A 15,702-nucleotide genomic window follows, 5' to 3' on the forward strand; every position below is an offset into this window, starting at 1 on the left:
CATGTGCTGCATGCACACGACGGTCAAATCGCTCAGAGTTCCCAGAATCTCGAGTGGCTGTTTGAGGTTTTAGGCTCAGGTTTGCAGCAGTGTTATGGTTTTATTGTACGCTTTGTGTGACTGCATCAGTGAGCTGGGCTCTTAATTTCCTTTGGAAAGACAGAGGGAACCATTATCACACTCTGACTCCTGAGTCTTTAGCGCTCAGCCTCAGAGAGCAGACGTTATCGCGTCAGAGGGAGGTGGGAATCGTCTGGCAACACAGGACACATGGAGGCGTATAGATTAAAGGCAGTTCCTGTTAAATGGACGTTTTCCAGGAAGCACAGTGGTTTGCAGGGTTTCAGGTTTCACTGAGGAGATCAGTCAATAATGAAACTACAGTGAGCACAAAAGCCTCTGTGGCTCTTTTATTTCACAGATCACAAACCGCTCTGTGGCAACACAAACTTATTTTGTTAACCTCTCTGTGGAGTCTGATTTATTATACGACATATTGAACTATTAATCCGAGCCGGACACCGAGACTGTGAGTCGCTCTTTGTCTTGACTTGTAAACACCTGCAGATTCAGACATGCGGGGGGAAAGAGATGTTAACGAGCAGATCGCTCTGAGGCTAAATATTTACTACAGGTATATGTTTATCTAACACAGATATCAGGTTTACACAGGTCGTACTTCTTTGTAATAAATCCAGCTGTCAGATTCACCCAGAGAACATCTGCTAAAGCAGCTCCATCAGTGTGTGGGAGAAAAGCTCTTATATCAGAAGTTAATGACTCTTGGAATGTGTTTGATCAGTAGATTAGTTTGTGGTAGACTCCGATCAGAAGAGAGTCGGGCTAAGGATGGAGGGGGAAGCCCCAGTGTCAGATAAAGAAGGATTATTTTGAACTGGGACTCATGCAAAGCTGCTCGAGCAGAATCTAAGAATCCAAATATTGAGCTGGAAATAAGAGGTTACCTGTAATTCCTTGTGTGTGCGTGTGTGTGTGTGTGTGTGTGTGTGTGTGTGTGTGTGTGTGTGCGTGCACATACCAGGCAGTACTTGTGTAGCTGACTGGCTGATGGGGGCCAGGCCTTGCTGCTGCATCGACAGCTGGTGCAGCTTTGCTAACTGACAGGAACAGAGATGGAAATCAGACAGAAACAAGCGACGATATCAAAGATGAGCAGAGTGAATAAAGCAGCTGTTTACCTCTGAGTGAGGAATGCCGTAGTGGCTCTGTACTGCATACGTCTGAAACAGAAAAATACAGAAGGTTGATGTTATCACCTCATTATCCATCCAGCCTGGAGTTCATCATGAGGTTCAGTTTGATCAAAAGTCCAACAGACAGACAAGAAAAGACAGGAGAGGCTTTAAAATGTGGAAAAGTTTGGTGCGGCTGCTTTAAGGTCATTTAGAGCGATCAGACATCTTCCCTCTGATTAGTGAAAGCTGCAGATGAAGTAGATGAAGAGAGTTCTGCAGCAACTGTGTTGAAACATATCGTGCATCATTTATGATTTTCCTTAAAAGTTGTAAGAAAATTGTAACACTTTTTTTAAGGTCTCTCTTTGGAAATGAAGCATTCCCGCCGGCTTGGGAACGCTTCAGTATCTCTGCCGATGAGCTGCAGGTGATGGTCAAGGATGGGAAGGTTTGGACTTCTCTGCTGACAATGCTGGTTCCCCGACCCGGACCCGGATAAGCAGCAAGGCGCTCCGTACCTTCTGCATTTGATCCATCTTTCAGATCTCCATTTGTTTTCAAAGGCGACCGTGGTTCAGGGGGTTGGGGAGCTCATCTGTGACCAGAAGGTCGCCAGTTCGATCCCCCAACTCTTCCTGTCCTGGTTGTTGTGTCCTTGGGCAAGACACTTCACCTACCGCCTACTGGTGATGGTCAGAGGGGCCAGTGGTGCGATATGGCAGCCTCACTTCTGTCAGTCTGCCCCAGGGCAGCTGTGGTTTGCCTGCACCAGTGTGTGAATGAATAGTGGAACTGTAAAGCGCTTTGGGTGCCTAAAAAAGCGCTATTATTAAAGTTGATACTTTTGCCGTGATTATAAATTCCTTCGTCGCACGAGTTTCTGTATTTTCTGTGCCTGAAACCAAACCTTCACTCTCACCTGCACCTGCGTCACCTTTTATTTTTAAATCCTTGAAGATTTTTAATATAGATACAGCGAAGCTTTTGCTCATAATAAAAAGTAGTTGATGAAAAACGTTGACATTTTCCAATCTCTCCGGAGCTTCGGATACAAAGCCCATAAACCAATTCAAAGACCCCGAAAAGCCCGTCAGTTAAAGGTCTTTTCCTCCGTCTTCTGCGAGTACAGAGGGAAACGCCGTCAGGATTAATGCTCCGTGATGCTCGGAGTTACTGAAAACACGACTATGAAAACGAGTTTCCCTCGATCATCCAGTCCATGTTTTATCTGTCCAACATCATGACTCGAGGAGTTTGCAGACGGCTTCCCAAATCCCTCGCTGAACTTCAAAGAGGAGCAGCGCGTCCACAGGCGAAGCATGAGACGGCTGCAGGGGAGGTGGTGTGTGTGTGTGCATGAGCAGCGGGACAAAGTTGGTGTGGATGCATTCGAGACACTGCAGAGACGCTTGTGTTGACCAACCTTATATAAGAGATCTCAGACTGTGCTGCTGAACTTTTGACTCCTTTTGGCAGCACTCCGGGATGTGGAGGATCCACAGAATCCAGCTCCAAAGACTCTGACTCTATAAGAGTAACGGACCCGTGTGAGCTCTGCTTGATATTTATGCACCGTTGTGAACCTGAAAGTCTACCTAATGCAAATGGTCCGTGCGGGGTCCAACACGGAAAGCACCATATAAATATTTATGCGCGGTTTAATGCATCATGAATGAGAGAGTCTGCTCCCGTACGTCTGGGATTCTCCGAGCAGGAGACGACAGCAGAGAATGTCAGACTGACGAACTTTGTTCCTCCTTTTAGGAACGACCGTCTGATGTCGGCGCCGATATTTAAGAAGCTCCTCAGTCAGCCGCTGATGCTCTGCTGGAGCGCTCCGTGGACGCCCACAGAGCCTCGTCCACGAACCTCACTGTAAACCAGAATAGCTGCTGTAACCACGGTAACATGTTTCTCCAATCAGAAACGGTTTTTAGGAATAAAAGCTTATCTTTGGATGGGCTTCGTTTTTCTTCTGCTGTCTAAAGTTTAGGCGAGTTGAGGCTACAGATGGACTGAGTCATGTGACTCCATGCAAGCAGCTCATTCGTCAGTGTAGGAATACTTAAAAAATACAACATCGGACACAAAGGTACATTTAAAATGGACGTGTTATAGGCGTGTGCATTAAGGTTGAGCGATTGGACGCATTTATCGACCATCAGTTTGCTAATGATGTTGTTTGAAGCTAAGAGAAGAAGTCAATGGAGCAAACTAATAGTGCTGCATTATATGATTAAATATTTCCGTCCTGGAAGCATGTGCTGCTCGACAAAAGTTTTCAGCACCTCGACGAATGGCTCCTTTTCCACGGTATGAAACGACATCACTTCCTTTGACAGATATTCAGCGTGCGCTGTGTCTACCTGGGGCTGTCCTTTTCATATTTAACCGTTTTAGTAAAAGCACTTTGGATATTCTGCTGGTGAAAAGCTTTTCTTGAGCTTGTTGATGGAAAGCTGGTGATAGCCGAGCATACTCAGCTGGACGGCGAACACTTAAATGCTCATGCGAGTTAGTCGTGTTCGAGTCCTTTGCTGCTGCCGTACGTCTGCACAGCGGCAGCTTTGCCTCTTTCATCCGGTTTAGTGCCAAAGAAATCCCAAACTGACGACTTTGGGGGTTTTTGGCAACTAGTTCCTCCATGTTTGGACTTCTTTGTTCTAAATAGGTAAATCGGTCCATGCACGATTACATTGCTTCGCCCATCAAAAAGTCACCTGCATGAATAAATCACTAATCGTTGTTTCTTGGACCGATGAATGTTGGCTGGAAAAATTTGACATATCGCCCGACTTTAGGGCAACTGTAAGTCTTTGTAATGCTATAGCCCTTTGTTTTTAGTAAAGACTCATTGTACTGAAGTGTATTAGTACTTATTGCACAAATGCAAATATGCTCACTACACTTCAAATACACAAACTAAAACTGATGCTAGTCTCCCCCGCACAAACAGCCGGAGCCTCCGACTGTATGGAAGCAAATTAAGAGTAGCGCTGTGGTCACATCTTTCAAGGCTGTCAGCATGTCTTTCACATAATAATCCTGCTTCGCTTCAGGCTGTTTCAGAGCGTGAAGTTCAACCTTTGACGAAAAAAAGCTCCTCTGACAGCCGATCACTCAGAAGCGGAGCAGTGACACCTGTCATCTCCAGTAAAGACAGCCAAGAAAGGGAAAGGTCACACTGGAGTAGACACACGTTACTCGTCTAAATCTGATGGATCGTTTGAACAAAGTGGGACGGCGCTCATTTCCACTGTGACGGGATACACTGCTGCCTCCTGAAGACCCCTCCCTGTGCAATCACGCCACCTATTAACTTCATTTACCGATGAAGCGTTCCTGTTGAGGTGCAGGAACAGTCCCCTCAATTATAAGGCAATGACTCTACAATCAGACACAGTTTTTATTTTTCAGTGAGGATGACTCCGGCTCCTCAGCCAACGTCTTTCACTGGTTTCCAGTGCCACTGAGCGCTGAGGATCCAACGCACATCATCACGAAGGGAAACTCGACTAAAGTGTCTTCTACGCGACTGGACTTCTTCAGTCCATGAATGTTCAGACCACCATTTCTCAGATGAGAGGTGAAACGTCTCAGAGGTGACGTGGTTTTCTTTCCAAGCTCCTTAGACTATCGACCTGCACAGAAACACTAAACTGTCTTCTTCTCTTTGACACCTAAGCTAAAATCTGACGATGGCACATTTTAGCCATTCTGGTAACATCGACTTCAGGCTCCACGATGAACACACGGAAATCCAGATTTCACTGCTTTAAGCACCTCTTTTCCAAACAGCCTGCGTTACCTGCATTTAGTTAAAAGCTTCGTACTAATTTCCTCTAAAAACTCGTTGTTTACTCTCACTGAAACATGCTTAATGCCATTTCAAACACGTTATCACAGCTAATTATCCCACCGGAGAAATCCTCACAGCTGCAATCTCGAAATAAAGATTAACGTTTAATCCCAGAAATGACTCCATGACTACTGCAGATGAGTTTGTCACCAGAGCGAGAGACGCAATCATGATGTGACTCGTCACAAACGCAGTATACGAATCCTCTTCGTCTCTCAGTCGCTGCCTCCTCTTCCTCTCTCTGCAGCCTTAATAATGAATTAAAGGCGTTAATCTCCTCACGCTGTCACTGAACTCTGCATTAACCCTCCCTCCATTGCTTCTTCCATCACAGCTCTTTTCTCTAAAACCTCTTCGTTTCAAACATTCCTTCACATCCTTTTCTGCGTCTTTCTTCGTGCTCTCCTGCCATCTCTTCCCTACAGTCACGTGATGAGTACCAGCAGCTTCCTGGTTCTTCTGAGTGATTTGTGGCCACATCTTAACCAGTAATGATCACTTTCTCTGATTAAAACAAAAATCAAGTCATGCTTTTGAGTGCTGAGGTGATTCCTGTCTGACACAAAACTCTGCAGGACAAGTCCACAGTTACTGTTCAACTCTTCACTGTGTGGTGATTAAAACTTTGTCACTTTACTTTGACATCCTGAGCCTGCAGAAAACTCTGAAATAACGTGAGGACGGAGACGATTCAAGAGTTTCGGAGCTGAGACTGAGACTGTCCGGTCATTCGTACGAGCCAATCGGGAAGCTGCTGATCAGTGGACCTAACTGTCATGAGAGGAGTGTAAAAGATCTGATCGATCATCAATCCCATATGTAAGTAACAATATTCTGATAATATTCTTCACAGCAAAACTGACACTGATGTCACTCCAAAGCAGAGCGACCGATCCCCCGATGTTAAACGTCTTTTTATCGATTTGTTACCAAAGACGAGGTTTTTCTACATTTCTCTTCATTTCTCCTCCCCCAGTCTCCTCGTCTCACCCCCAACTGTCACTTCAACCCTCCGTCTCTCCTCCCATCCGTCCCACACACACACACACACACACACACACACACACACACACACACACACACACACACACACACACACACACACACACACACACACACACCCCACTTAGCTATAGTTGGCGTGCAGGCCTGTCAGTGTGATGGAGTAAAGTGCTCTTCTGTTCTACTTCGCACACTTGTGTTGTTTCTAGTCCTATTTGTCATCCTGTCTGTGAGCCACGCTGTCTCTGTGTCTCTGAGGACAAACAGCTGATCTGCAGCGAAGTCAGTGAGCTTAGTTTGGCTAACTTGGATCATGTAAAGCTTTTATCCCATTTAACCTGTGTGTGTTGCTGCCAGCGTGGATCTGTCTCCAGATCAGTGGCTCACAAAGATTCTCTGTTTTGGTTTCTGCTTCTTTATAATCGTCCGTTTACTTACTGCAGTTTTAGTACAATCACACAGCCGGGATGATGAACGGGAGCTGTGGCGAAGCTCCAACACAACAACGTGTGAAAGACGCTGTTTTAAAACATTTACAGGGAGTTTTACTTTCAGAACAACAGACATGCAGTTGGTGAGCGTCTGCTAGCTGTTGCTAGCTGTTGCTCGCTGTTGCTAGGTGAAACTGCTGTCAAAACCCTCCTTGTGACTGCTTTGGTCACTAACAGGTTGCCATGGTTACCTCTAGTTTATATGGAAGACGCAGACTCGTCTGCAAACATTTGCCACCTACTCGTTCAGCAAACGAAGAACGTGATGCCAACTGGAAACAGAAACGACTTATCTTCAAAGTAAAAGTTGCTCCTTTTGAAATGTGTTGGTTTTAGGCTGAGGCCCGAGCTTTTACTTTGAAGGCAAACCTTCTCCACGTCCTCTCTGTGACAAGCTGCCGCTCGGTCGTTAGTTAGCAAAGCGAGTTAGTGTCTGGTGATCAAAAACAACCACAGGAGGTTTTTGGTGCAGCATCCTCACTGTGACCAGTTTCACTCGGCCAATTTCTGTGACTCAGGCAAGCTCTTTTAGCTCCTCCCCCTTAATGCAAACTTTCTTCTGATTGGTTGCCCCTCACAAGCTCAAGGTCTGACCCACAGGTGGGCTGAGCTGTTGTTGTCTCAGCCTCCTGACGCACTTATGGTTCATCAACTTTAAAATCCAGTTGACTTTCTTCTCAAGTTATTTCATTCACAAACTTGGGCGTCCAAGCTGAATAAATCCACTTTAATATCAGATTTAAACATTTCTTATAGTGTGAATAAGACACGCAAAGAACAACAATGGTAAATTCTAACACACAACACGACCTGCTGAGTGACTTCATGCTTCGCGCTGATCCCAGAGACTTTATTCTAAATGTTTCACGGCTTAATTACGATTGATTTTGGCTTGAATCCTTTTCCCGATTAAGAAACAAGGAGATCATTCACCATTTGCTAAAGATGTAGCACTTTCACACCACCAGCAGTTTCTTCGGACTAAAATCTGAAATACTGGATGTCGAGAAGCCCGAGAATATAAAAATCATATTTGAAAATAAAAACTCATTTATTGTGGTAATCATTTCAATTTAACAGAAGAACATTTTACAGTGAAGCAGCCGAGCTTGTATTCACTCCATTCAGCTCAAACAAGAAAAGAGAAGTTCATTCCTCTAAATTGCTTTTCCGAGGTTACCGTGTGTTTGTCTCTGCTTTTCTCCACGAGGTTTTCAGCTTCGTCGGGCAGACGCTGCCGACTGTGGATCTGGGTTTCAAAGGCAAAGGTGACGACGGGAAAAACACCGTTTAAAAACGCTGAGAGGGGATGTGTGCATCTTTTATGAAGCCATGAGCCGCTGCAGTCACACCCTCAGATGATCACTCACAGAGGCTCTGCTGGATGAAAGAATTTTAAATGTAGAAGCAACGTGGCCCGAGGCCGCTTTTAAGCCAACACGACGCAGCGATGGCGGGTTCAGCGTCTGGCTGAAGGACGTTTGGCTAATGACGGCGACACACCGGCCGCAACAACCTGACCTCAGACCGTTACGTCTGGTCTGAACACCCGCGCCCTTGACATGAAGCTATTTATGCACCAGCGCTCACCGGGGGAAAAAAACCTCGTAGAAGAGGCGCAAAATTTTATCAGATTGTAGGTTTGATTCATGCACGAGTACACGTGAGATATGTGAGAAAATCTGGATACACTTCAAGACGATAAGAGCTCAGAAATTATGCCCAGATCAGTAAGTCACATAATTTCAGTTACAGTCACACAACACACACAACAAACCCAAACACATTAAAGTGGATTTAACATACGTGCATAAACCTGACCTACAGGCTGATGTACTGCCAGCTCGCAGACTATTCATCACGCTGTCCTAAAACAGCTTAGGAGAGATTAATGGCCAAAATCTGCTATCTGCTCACTTCCTGCATGGTGCAGGTGCTGTTAGCAAAACATGAAGTCAAGAATAACGTGAACTCCTGGGCCATGAGGCGGGTTCAACACAGCAACAACGAGGCTCAGCGGTCAAACAAATACGGTTACTAAAAACGGTAAATAGAAGCAGAGTCTGTCACATGACAGTGATGGTGTAACCCACCTACGGCCAGCAGAGCGACTTACAAAAGCTGTACGATATATGAAATACAAAGAGGTTAAACAACATACTGCAGCAGTGTGTGTGTGTGTGTGCACGCTGGTCAGTGAGGCGGGGAAAGGTGTGTTACAGTTACAAAGCCTGTCTGAAGGTCCTGAGCCTTCACACCGCGCTGTCATAGAACAGCCATTTACTCCATCAAATTAATATCCACACCTGTGTTTTTAACCAAGGATAAATATAAAACTAGAATTCAAATCTATCCTCGGACTACTACAAATATGACATCAGGTCCAGAGCAGTTTTAAAATTACTTGCAGCCAACGGGGAAAACAAAGAAAACCCCCCAAACTATATTAACTCTGAGAAAGGCTCCGTTCCCGACGCGACCCCAATATGGATAAGCGGACGAGAACGGAAGGATGGATATATTAAATCTATAAAACCAGATTTCTTGATCTTTCTTACTGATAAGAAGGACAGACAAAGCCTGTCTGTGCTCACAGGTCTGTAAAAGGAAACTGACAACGATTTCACCCCCGCTGGTCTCTGCTCTCAAACGCAGTCCGCTCCAGAGCAGGTTAGCTGCATAAGTTACCATGGTGATGTGCACGCAGGGTTAACCCTGAAGTCCTGAAACCCGCTTCGATGCAAAGACCTCTGCTCGTTCAGGCAATGACCGCCGGTCACGAGGCACCGCTCATAATCTCCAAACCTCAGCCTCAACAACCAGCATCCAAGTAACATCGACTAGAATCACCATCCCCGATGGTGCTGCATCGTTTCTTTTATTATTGTATGAATCATGGTCATTATTAATACCTGTGTTTTTAAGGTATTTTGCTGGAGACATGATATTTTCCTGTAAATGTGATTAAACGTGCAGTTTTGTTGCAGGTGAGCTTCATGAGCTGCTTTAACGTGCCAGACTGCAGGTGTGTGTCTGTCTCCTAGAAACGACATTTAATTAGAGCTAATGTGCGTCAGAAAACGCTCTTTGAGGGAACTCGGTGATGTTTGCATCGAGTTTACGAGTAACTTGATGAAGAAATGTTGTTAATTAACAACTCTGAGACTCCATTAGAGTCTCAAGGAAGTTTGTGGTACTCAACATATCCAGCACATCAACACACCGTGGAGCTCTGGTTCAGCTGCTGCAAAGCAGGACAGCTGTTATTGAGCATTAGAATAATGAGGCTGTATTGAGTGTTTGTGCTTTTGATAGCTTCCCACCTGCTGTACGTTTTGGATTCATTAAGCCACTTTTAAGCCTGTTTGAGGACTGTGAACATGATGGCAGCCCTCTAGGATACAAGCACATAAAAAATGACCCGTGCATTCCCCGATCCATCCTCGCAATTATAGCCAACGACTGTTTCACAGGCTCCACTCCTGCTTCATTTGTGTTTCAGAGCAAACAATGAGTCGGGGGAAAATTCGTTAACGGATGCGTTTCCTGGGAGGTGAAAGCACCGAGAGCGAGGAGGCCGACCCCTCTCAGCTTTTAACGGGGATTAAACTGGCCAGGAGGAGCTGCTCGGCATCCCCGCTCGTCTCTTCATCTTTCCCTCTCCTTCCCTGCACTTACTTTTTCCCGTCTCGATTCGTCACGTCTCTTTTCCTCCTCGATTCCGTGTTTTTCTTTGCCTGTTTTGTACTTTTTCTCCACGGCATTCGTCTTCGCTCAGCCTCGGCTATCGTGCGCCTGCATTTTGTTTGCTTTTAATGTGAAAAAGAAGATTCATGTTTACTGAGCTCCTCTGTGCAGAGGTGTTAATCTGGCATCCTTGACCGCACTGACCATCTGTTTTTACGATGCCAGTGTCGGCTGCAGCGCAGCAGCAGCATGATTGAATTCGGGTCCTTTGGCTCGCTCCCCGGCCCGAGGGAGGCGGTTGTTTACCTGCCTCACACGACCGACCGAAACAAAAAGATCTGTTGATTTAGAGCGAAAACTGAAACAAAGCACTGGCGTGTGTTGGCGATGAACCATTTAAGCAAAAAATCTGAATAAATAGGAGGCGAGCTTTTGCATTGTGTGGGGAATGAGGACCGAATGGGAAGAAAGGGTTTGATCTGCAAATTGAGTGCAGCTGAAAAACGACATAATTATCCTGAGAAAAATTCGAGTTATGTGAATAGAATTGCATAAAACAGCAAACTGAGGACTTTGCAAATAAAGACACTTGAAAGAGTTTTTCAGGAACTTTTATATTGTTCTATGAACTTTTGCCAAACACGTCACGTTTGAAACTTTGTCAAATCTTTTAGTTTAGTCAGATTTTTCTACTCCTTTCTACTAGTATTTGCAGCCAAACCCAAGGTTTGGGACCTTATTTGTCTTGATCCTCCAATGACAGGTCATCTCTCATGAGTAGCACTGGGTGCTCCAAAAGAAGCAGGCTCAGGGAGGGGCAGCCAGTAGGCGTTCTCCCAAAATGGCCCAAAGATTGTGGGACACGGCTGCAGGTTCAACCGTGCAGAAACAGGATGAGCCCAAGAAAATGAACTCCAGCAGGCCACCGGTGTGAACGTCTCTGACCAAACAATCAGACACAGACTTCATGAAGGTGTGTCTTGTGTCTTGAGGGCCATCAGTAGGCCCTGTGCTCTCGGCCCGGGACTACGGAGCCCCGTTGGCCGTAGAATACCAGCAGTGGCAGGTCCACAGCAGATGCCCTGAGTTTCTCAGAAATGAGAGCAGGTTCACCCTGAGCACACGTGACAGACGTGGAACGCTCTCATGGAGAACGTTATGTCTGTAAGATCGCTCAGCGTGAGTGTTTGGTGGTCAATCAGCGATGGACGCACAGGCCTGTACAGGCCAGGCAGCAGCACCCTGACTGCCATCAGGTATGGCGCTGGTGCAGTGTGTCCTGGGTTCCTCCTGGTGTACGACATGTGGTGAGAGCGTGCAGGCAGTTCCTGGAGGATGAAGGAATCGATGCCACCGATGGTCCTCGGGCTCGTCTGATCTAAATCTAATAGAAGACCTCTTGGATGTCACCAGGTTGCCCCTCAGACTGTCCTGATCTAGGAGGACATCCCCCAGGACACCGTTCATCGTATTAGGAGCGTGCGCCGCCATTTTCAGACAAGCATACAAGACAAGCACGTGGACAAACTGCTGAGTACCGTTTGGAGTTGCTGCAGTGGCTAGCCTGATGCATCATCACTTTGATTTTCAGAGCTGTGCAGGTCCTTTCATTCCTAACGCTGAGTCCATATCAGTGCTGATAGATGTGTTTTCAGTGTGTTCTCTAATCTTTTGAGCAGTGCATATATTTGTACTCGCAAAATTAAATCATTAAACTTTTACAAATGTTTGCAGGGCTTCTCATTACATCGTATAGTGAACACATTTCAGTCTGGAGCAGCTGACTGCAGCTCTAAATGTTTCCATCTTTCCAGCCCAGCTTCCAGTCAAAGCAGCTCGTTGGTAGATGGAAACAAAGGCAGTGATGCAGTGACCTTTGACCCTCGACCCTTGCCCCCAGGCGGCCATACTCACTTGCTGCAGGTCCACTCCTCCCTGTGCCACTGAGAACAGGGGGTGAGAGCCAAAGTCTGAAGCCTCGAACACCTTCAGCCGGCACAGAGAGACACAAGCAGAGTCAACGCCACGGTTAGAGCTCAGAACTGATCAAACATGAACAACCTGGTCACTGCAGAGCGGCTCGGGATCCTTCATCGCCACAGCTGTTCGATGTACAGCTAAACCTGTGTGAGGCATGCAGCGTGGACACTGTTACACACTAACTAATGTCAAGCTGGGTCAAATCTCCCCTAGAAATTAAAGTCATGCACAGTCACCTCATGAGACTATTAAACTTGAGTTAGTAAGACTACGTAAAGGAACTGAAACTGATCCCAGCTTTTACCTTATAAAGAAACAATTATTATCATACTTATGAAAGCATTATACCAACAATGTCTCACTAACTGTAAAAGCAGCAATAATTGTGTTAATTTAATAAGAAAAATGTGGCCTTTAATTTTACGAGTGTCCTTAAAAACTATTTTCTTTATGTCACTGAATCGGCTGTAAGTTGCTTTAACCTCATGTGAGCAGTGTTACTCAGCTGATTACATAAGTGTTTCCTCTGCTGCTGCAAGAGCTCAGAGTCCTTGTGTATTTATTTGTAAGACATTTTGAAAAGCAAAGGTAAAGCCAGCAAAGACCAGACGCACAGAACAAGTAACAAAAACAGGTTTTCCATGTGATTCTGCAATGAGAAGCAGAAATCAGTAAGAAACCATCAAGAGTTCATTTAGTTTCCCATTTACTGCTAGATGAGAAGATGAAGTGGAGCAGAATAAATACTTTATCATTCTCTGAAAGAAAACTGCCATGTGGCAGCGTGAAGGCAGCGTGACGCCAAAGGTGTGCCGATGCTGTCGGACCGCTGAGACCGTCTCCAAAGGCCAAACTGCCTGGAGATGCACTGAAATGACTTGTTTTAACAAGTCATTTGTTTTAACAAGATGGCTGAGATTCAATTTGCATCAGTCTTATTTTTATAGCCCCCCCCCCCACACCAACGGCCGGCTCAAGGTGGCGATGCTGAAAACCAGAGAAGGAACGCATGAAACGGAACAGCGACGTCACGCTTTAGTGACGTGTGCGATCGGCCAACTAGACGTTTCAATGTTACTCCTCTGCTACGCAGCACTAATAACGCCATTCGTTTAAAATATTAATATTTCACGCCAGCTAGTGATTGGTTCTTGGCTCTTATACAGCGCCCCGGCCTCTTTCTGTTGTAAATGAGGTGGAAAGTGAAGCAGATGGTTCTGCAGTACTTTGCTAATGTCATGTAGACTGTAGTGAAATAAAGTGGCATGTACTGAAGCATTAACGCGTCCTGCACACGCATGTGTACAAACAACCAAAAACGCTGCAGTCTGAGGTTCTGTGTCTGAAGTTACTCACAGTTCCACACTTTTAAACATGTTTTGGTTATTGAAGGCTGTGATTAATGGAGTATTTGTAAAATGATTTGATTCCATTATTCTCAAATGTTTTCTTTACAACTAATCTTGATTTTTCCATCTAATTTATTCATCTGGTAAACGAACCATCTCTGTCTCAATGTTTTTATTATTCGTTTCTTGTTAAAAGGGATGTTTTTCCTCTCTACTGTTACCTTGTTGGGCTTCCATCATTTTTGTCTTTGCAGGTATAAAAAATAAAACTGAATGAACGTAATGTTGTGACCGGAGGTCCGACAAGCTAATCTAAGATGTCATAATTGTGTCTAAAGTTTGCAACCTGCCACTCACTGGAAATCAGTGTAGGAAGCATCAGTGCAGTAGTAATCTCACTGATCTTGGCTTATAGTAAACTAGCTTTCCCCAAACGTTAAACTGAGGACATGAAAGGGTTTCTTTAGACTCCGTCTAGCTTGAGCTTTTGTTCAAATATGCAGCTCTGCAGAATAACAAGCAAACACAACGACTGATTTCTGTCTCTGTCACTTAAACTAAAGTGCTGGTGGAAAACTTTGATGCACTAAAGTTATAAAGGACCTTGTTTTATTGAATCTTCTTCAGCATTGATTTTACTTTACATGAGATTTTAGGGTTTCGAGTTGATGAAATACAAACTGTCCCACCGCTGACTGCAGCAGCGCCTCAGAGTTCATCCACAAATAACCAAATGCCCCAGACAACTACGCAGAGAGACGTCCAAGTCAATCTCCAAACAATCTGTGCTGCAGTCCAGTGATGTGTGACCAAGTACAGACAGATCTCAGTTGTGCCACTCTCTTAGGGAAAAATAAAAATCATGCAGGTCTCGGACTGACCAAATGACAACCTGCGCGCTGCTAAGCTCCGATGCACCGTCGAGCCTGAGCGCACACGGCAAGATTTCTGCAACCAATTAAGCATCAGAGTTTTCAAAGCAAACTTTTCAGAATTCAAGGTACTTTGAAAACCCTACAGGGAGAAATCGTGCAGGATTTTTCTACTTTGGTTTTGTTATGTGTGAGCAGAAAGTGCTAATTGGGGGCAAACGAGGTCAGAATATTTGGATCATTCAGCTTTCATTCAGTTCAATTCTCTGGTTTACAAAAACAACACCAGGGTGACAAATATCAGGCTCATAACAGTTAATATCCACATTTAGTATTCAATGATATCAGTGAACTTATTATTTCTGTGGCTCTTAAAGTATGCAAGCATGAGATGAGCATACAGGGAGTGCAGAATTATTAGGCAAGTTGTATTTTTGAGGAATAATGTTATTATTGAACAACAACCATGTTCTCAATGAACCCAAAAAACTCATTAATATCAAAGCTGAATGTTTTTGGAAGTAGTTTTTAGTTTGTTTTTAGTTTTAGCTATTTTAGGGGGATATCTGTGTGTGCAGGTGACTATTACTGTGCAGAATTATTAGGCAACTTAACAAAAAACAAATATATACCCATTTCAATTATTTATTTTTACCAGTGACACCAATATAACATCTCCACATTCACAAATATACATTTCTGACATTCAAAAACAAAACAAAAACAAATAAGCCACCAATATAGCCACCTTTCTTTGCAAGGACACTCAAAAGCCTGCCATCCATGGATTCTGTCAGTGTTTTGATCTGTTCACCATCAACATTGCGTGCAGCAGCAACCACAGCCTCCCAGACACTGTTCAGAGAGGTGTACTGTTTTCCCTCCTTGTAAATCTCACATTTGATGATGGACCACAGGTTCTCAATGGGGTTCAGATCAGGTGAACAAGGAGGCCATGTCATTAGTTTTTCTTCTTTTATACCCTTTCTTGCAGCCACGCTGTGGAGTACTTGGACGCGTGTGATGGAGCATTGTCCTGCATGAAAATCATGTTTTTCTTGAAGGATGCAGACTTCTTCCTGTACCACTGCTTGAAGAAGGTGTCTTCCAGAAACTGGCAGTAGGACTGGGAGTTGAGCTTGACTCCATCCTCAACCCGAAAAGGCCCCACAAGCTCATCTTTGATGATACCAGCCCAAACCAGTACTCCACCTCCACCTTGCTGGCGTCTGAGTGGGACTGGAGCTCTCTGCCCTTTACCAATCC

The 15,702-nt window shown here is 44.9% G+C and overlaps 1 protein-coding gene across 1 annotated transcript in view; it reads right to left on the reverse strand.

Annotated features, from left to right (window-relative positions):
• pcbp4 (poly(rC) binding protein 4) overlaps nucleotides 1–13,804 on the reverse strand; it is a 33,327-nt gene extending 19,523 nt beyond the window's left edge. Inside the window, exons 1-4 of the mRNA XM_085275695.1 lie at nucleotides 13,786–13,804; nucleotides 12,150–12,277; nucleotides 1,200–1,241; nucleotides 1,040–1,118 (exon numbers count right to left, since the gene is read on the reverse strand). Coding sequence (XP_085131821.1) covers nucleotides 1,040–1,118; nucleotides 1,200–1,241; nucleotides 12,150–12,277; nucleotides 13,786–13,804 — 268 coding nt within the window. The remainder of the gene's footprint in view (nucleotides 1–1,039; nucleotides 1,119–1,199; nucleotides 1,242–12,149; nucleotides 12,278–13,785) is intronic.
• Between the last annotated feature and the right edge of the window lie 1,898 nt (nucleotides 13,805–15,702).

The sequence above is a fragment of the Mchenga conophoros genome, linkage group LG5 (genome assembly GCF_057382185.1).
Source record: "Mchenga conophoros isolate Kocher_MC1m ecotype Shallow Benthic linkage group LG5, M_conophoros_male_GT1.1, whole genome shotgun sequence".
Taxonomy (NCBI): domain Eukaryota; kingdom Metazoa; phylum Chordata; class Actinopteri; order Cichliformes; family Cichlidae; genus Mchenga; species Mchenga conophoros.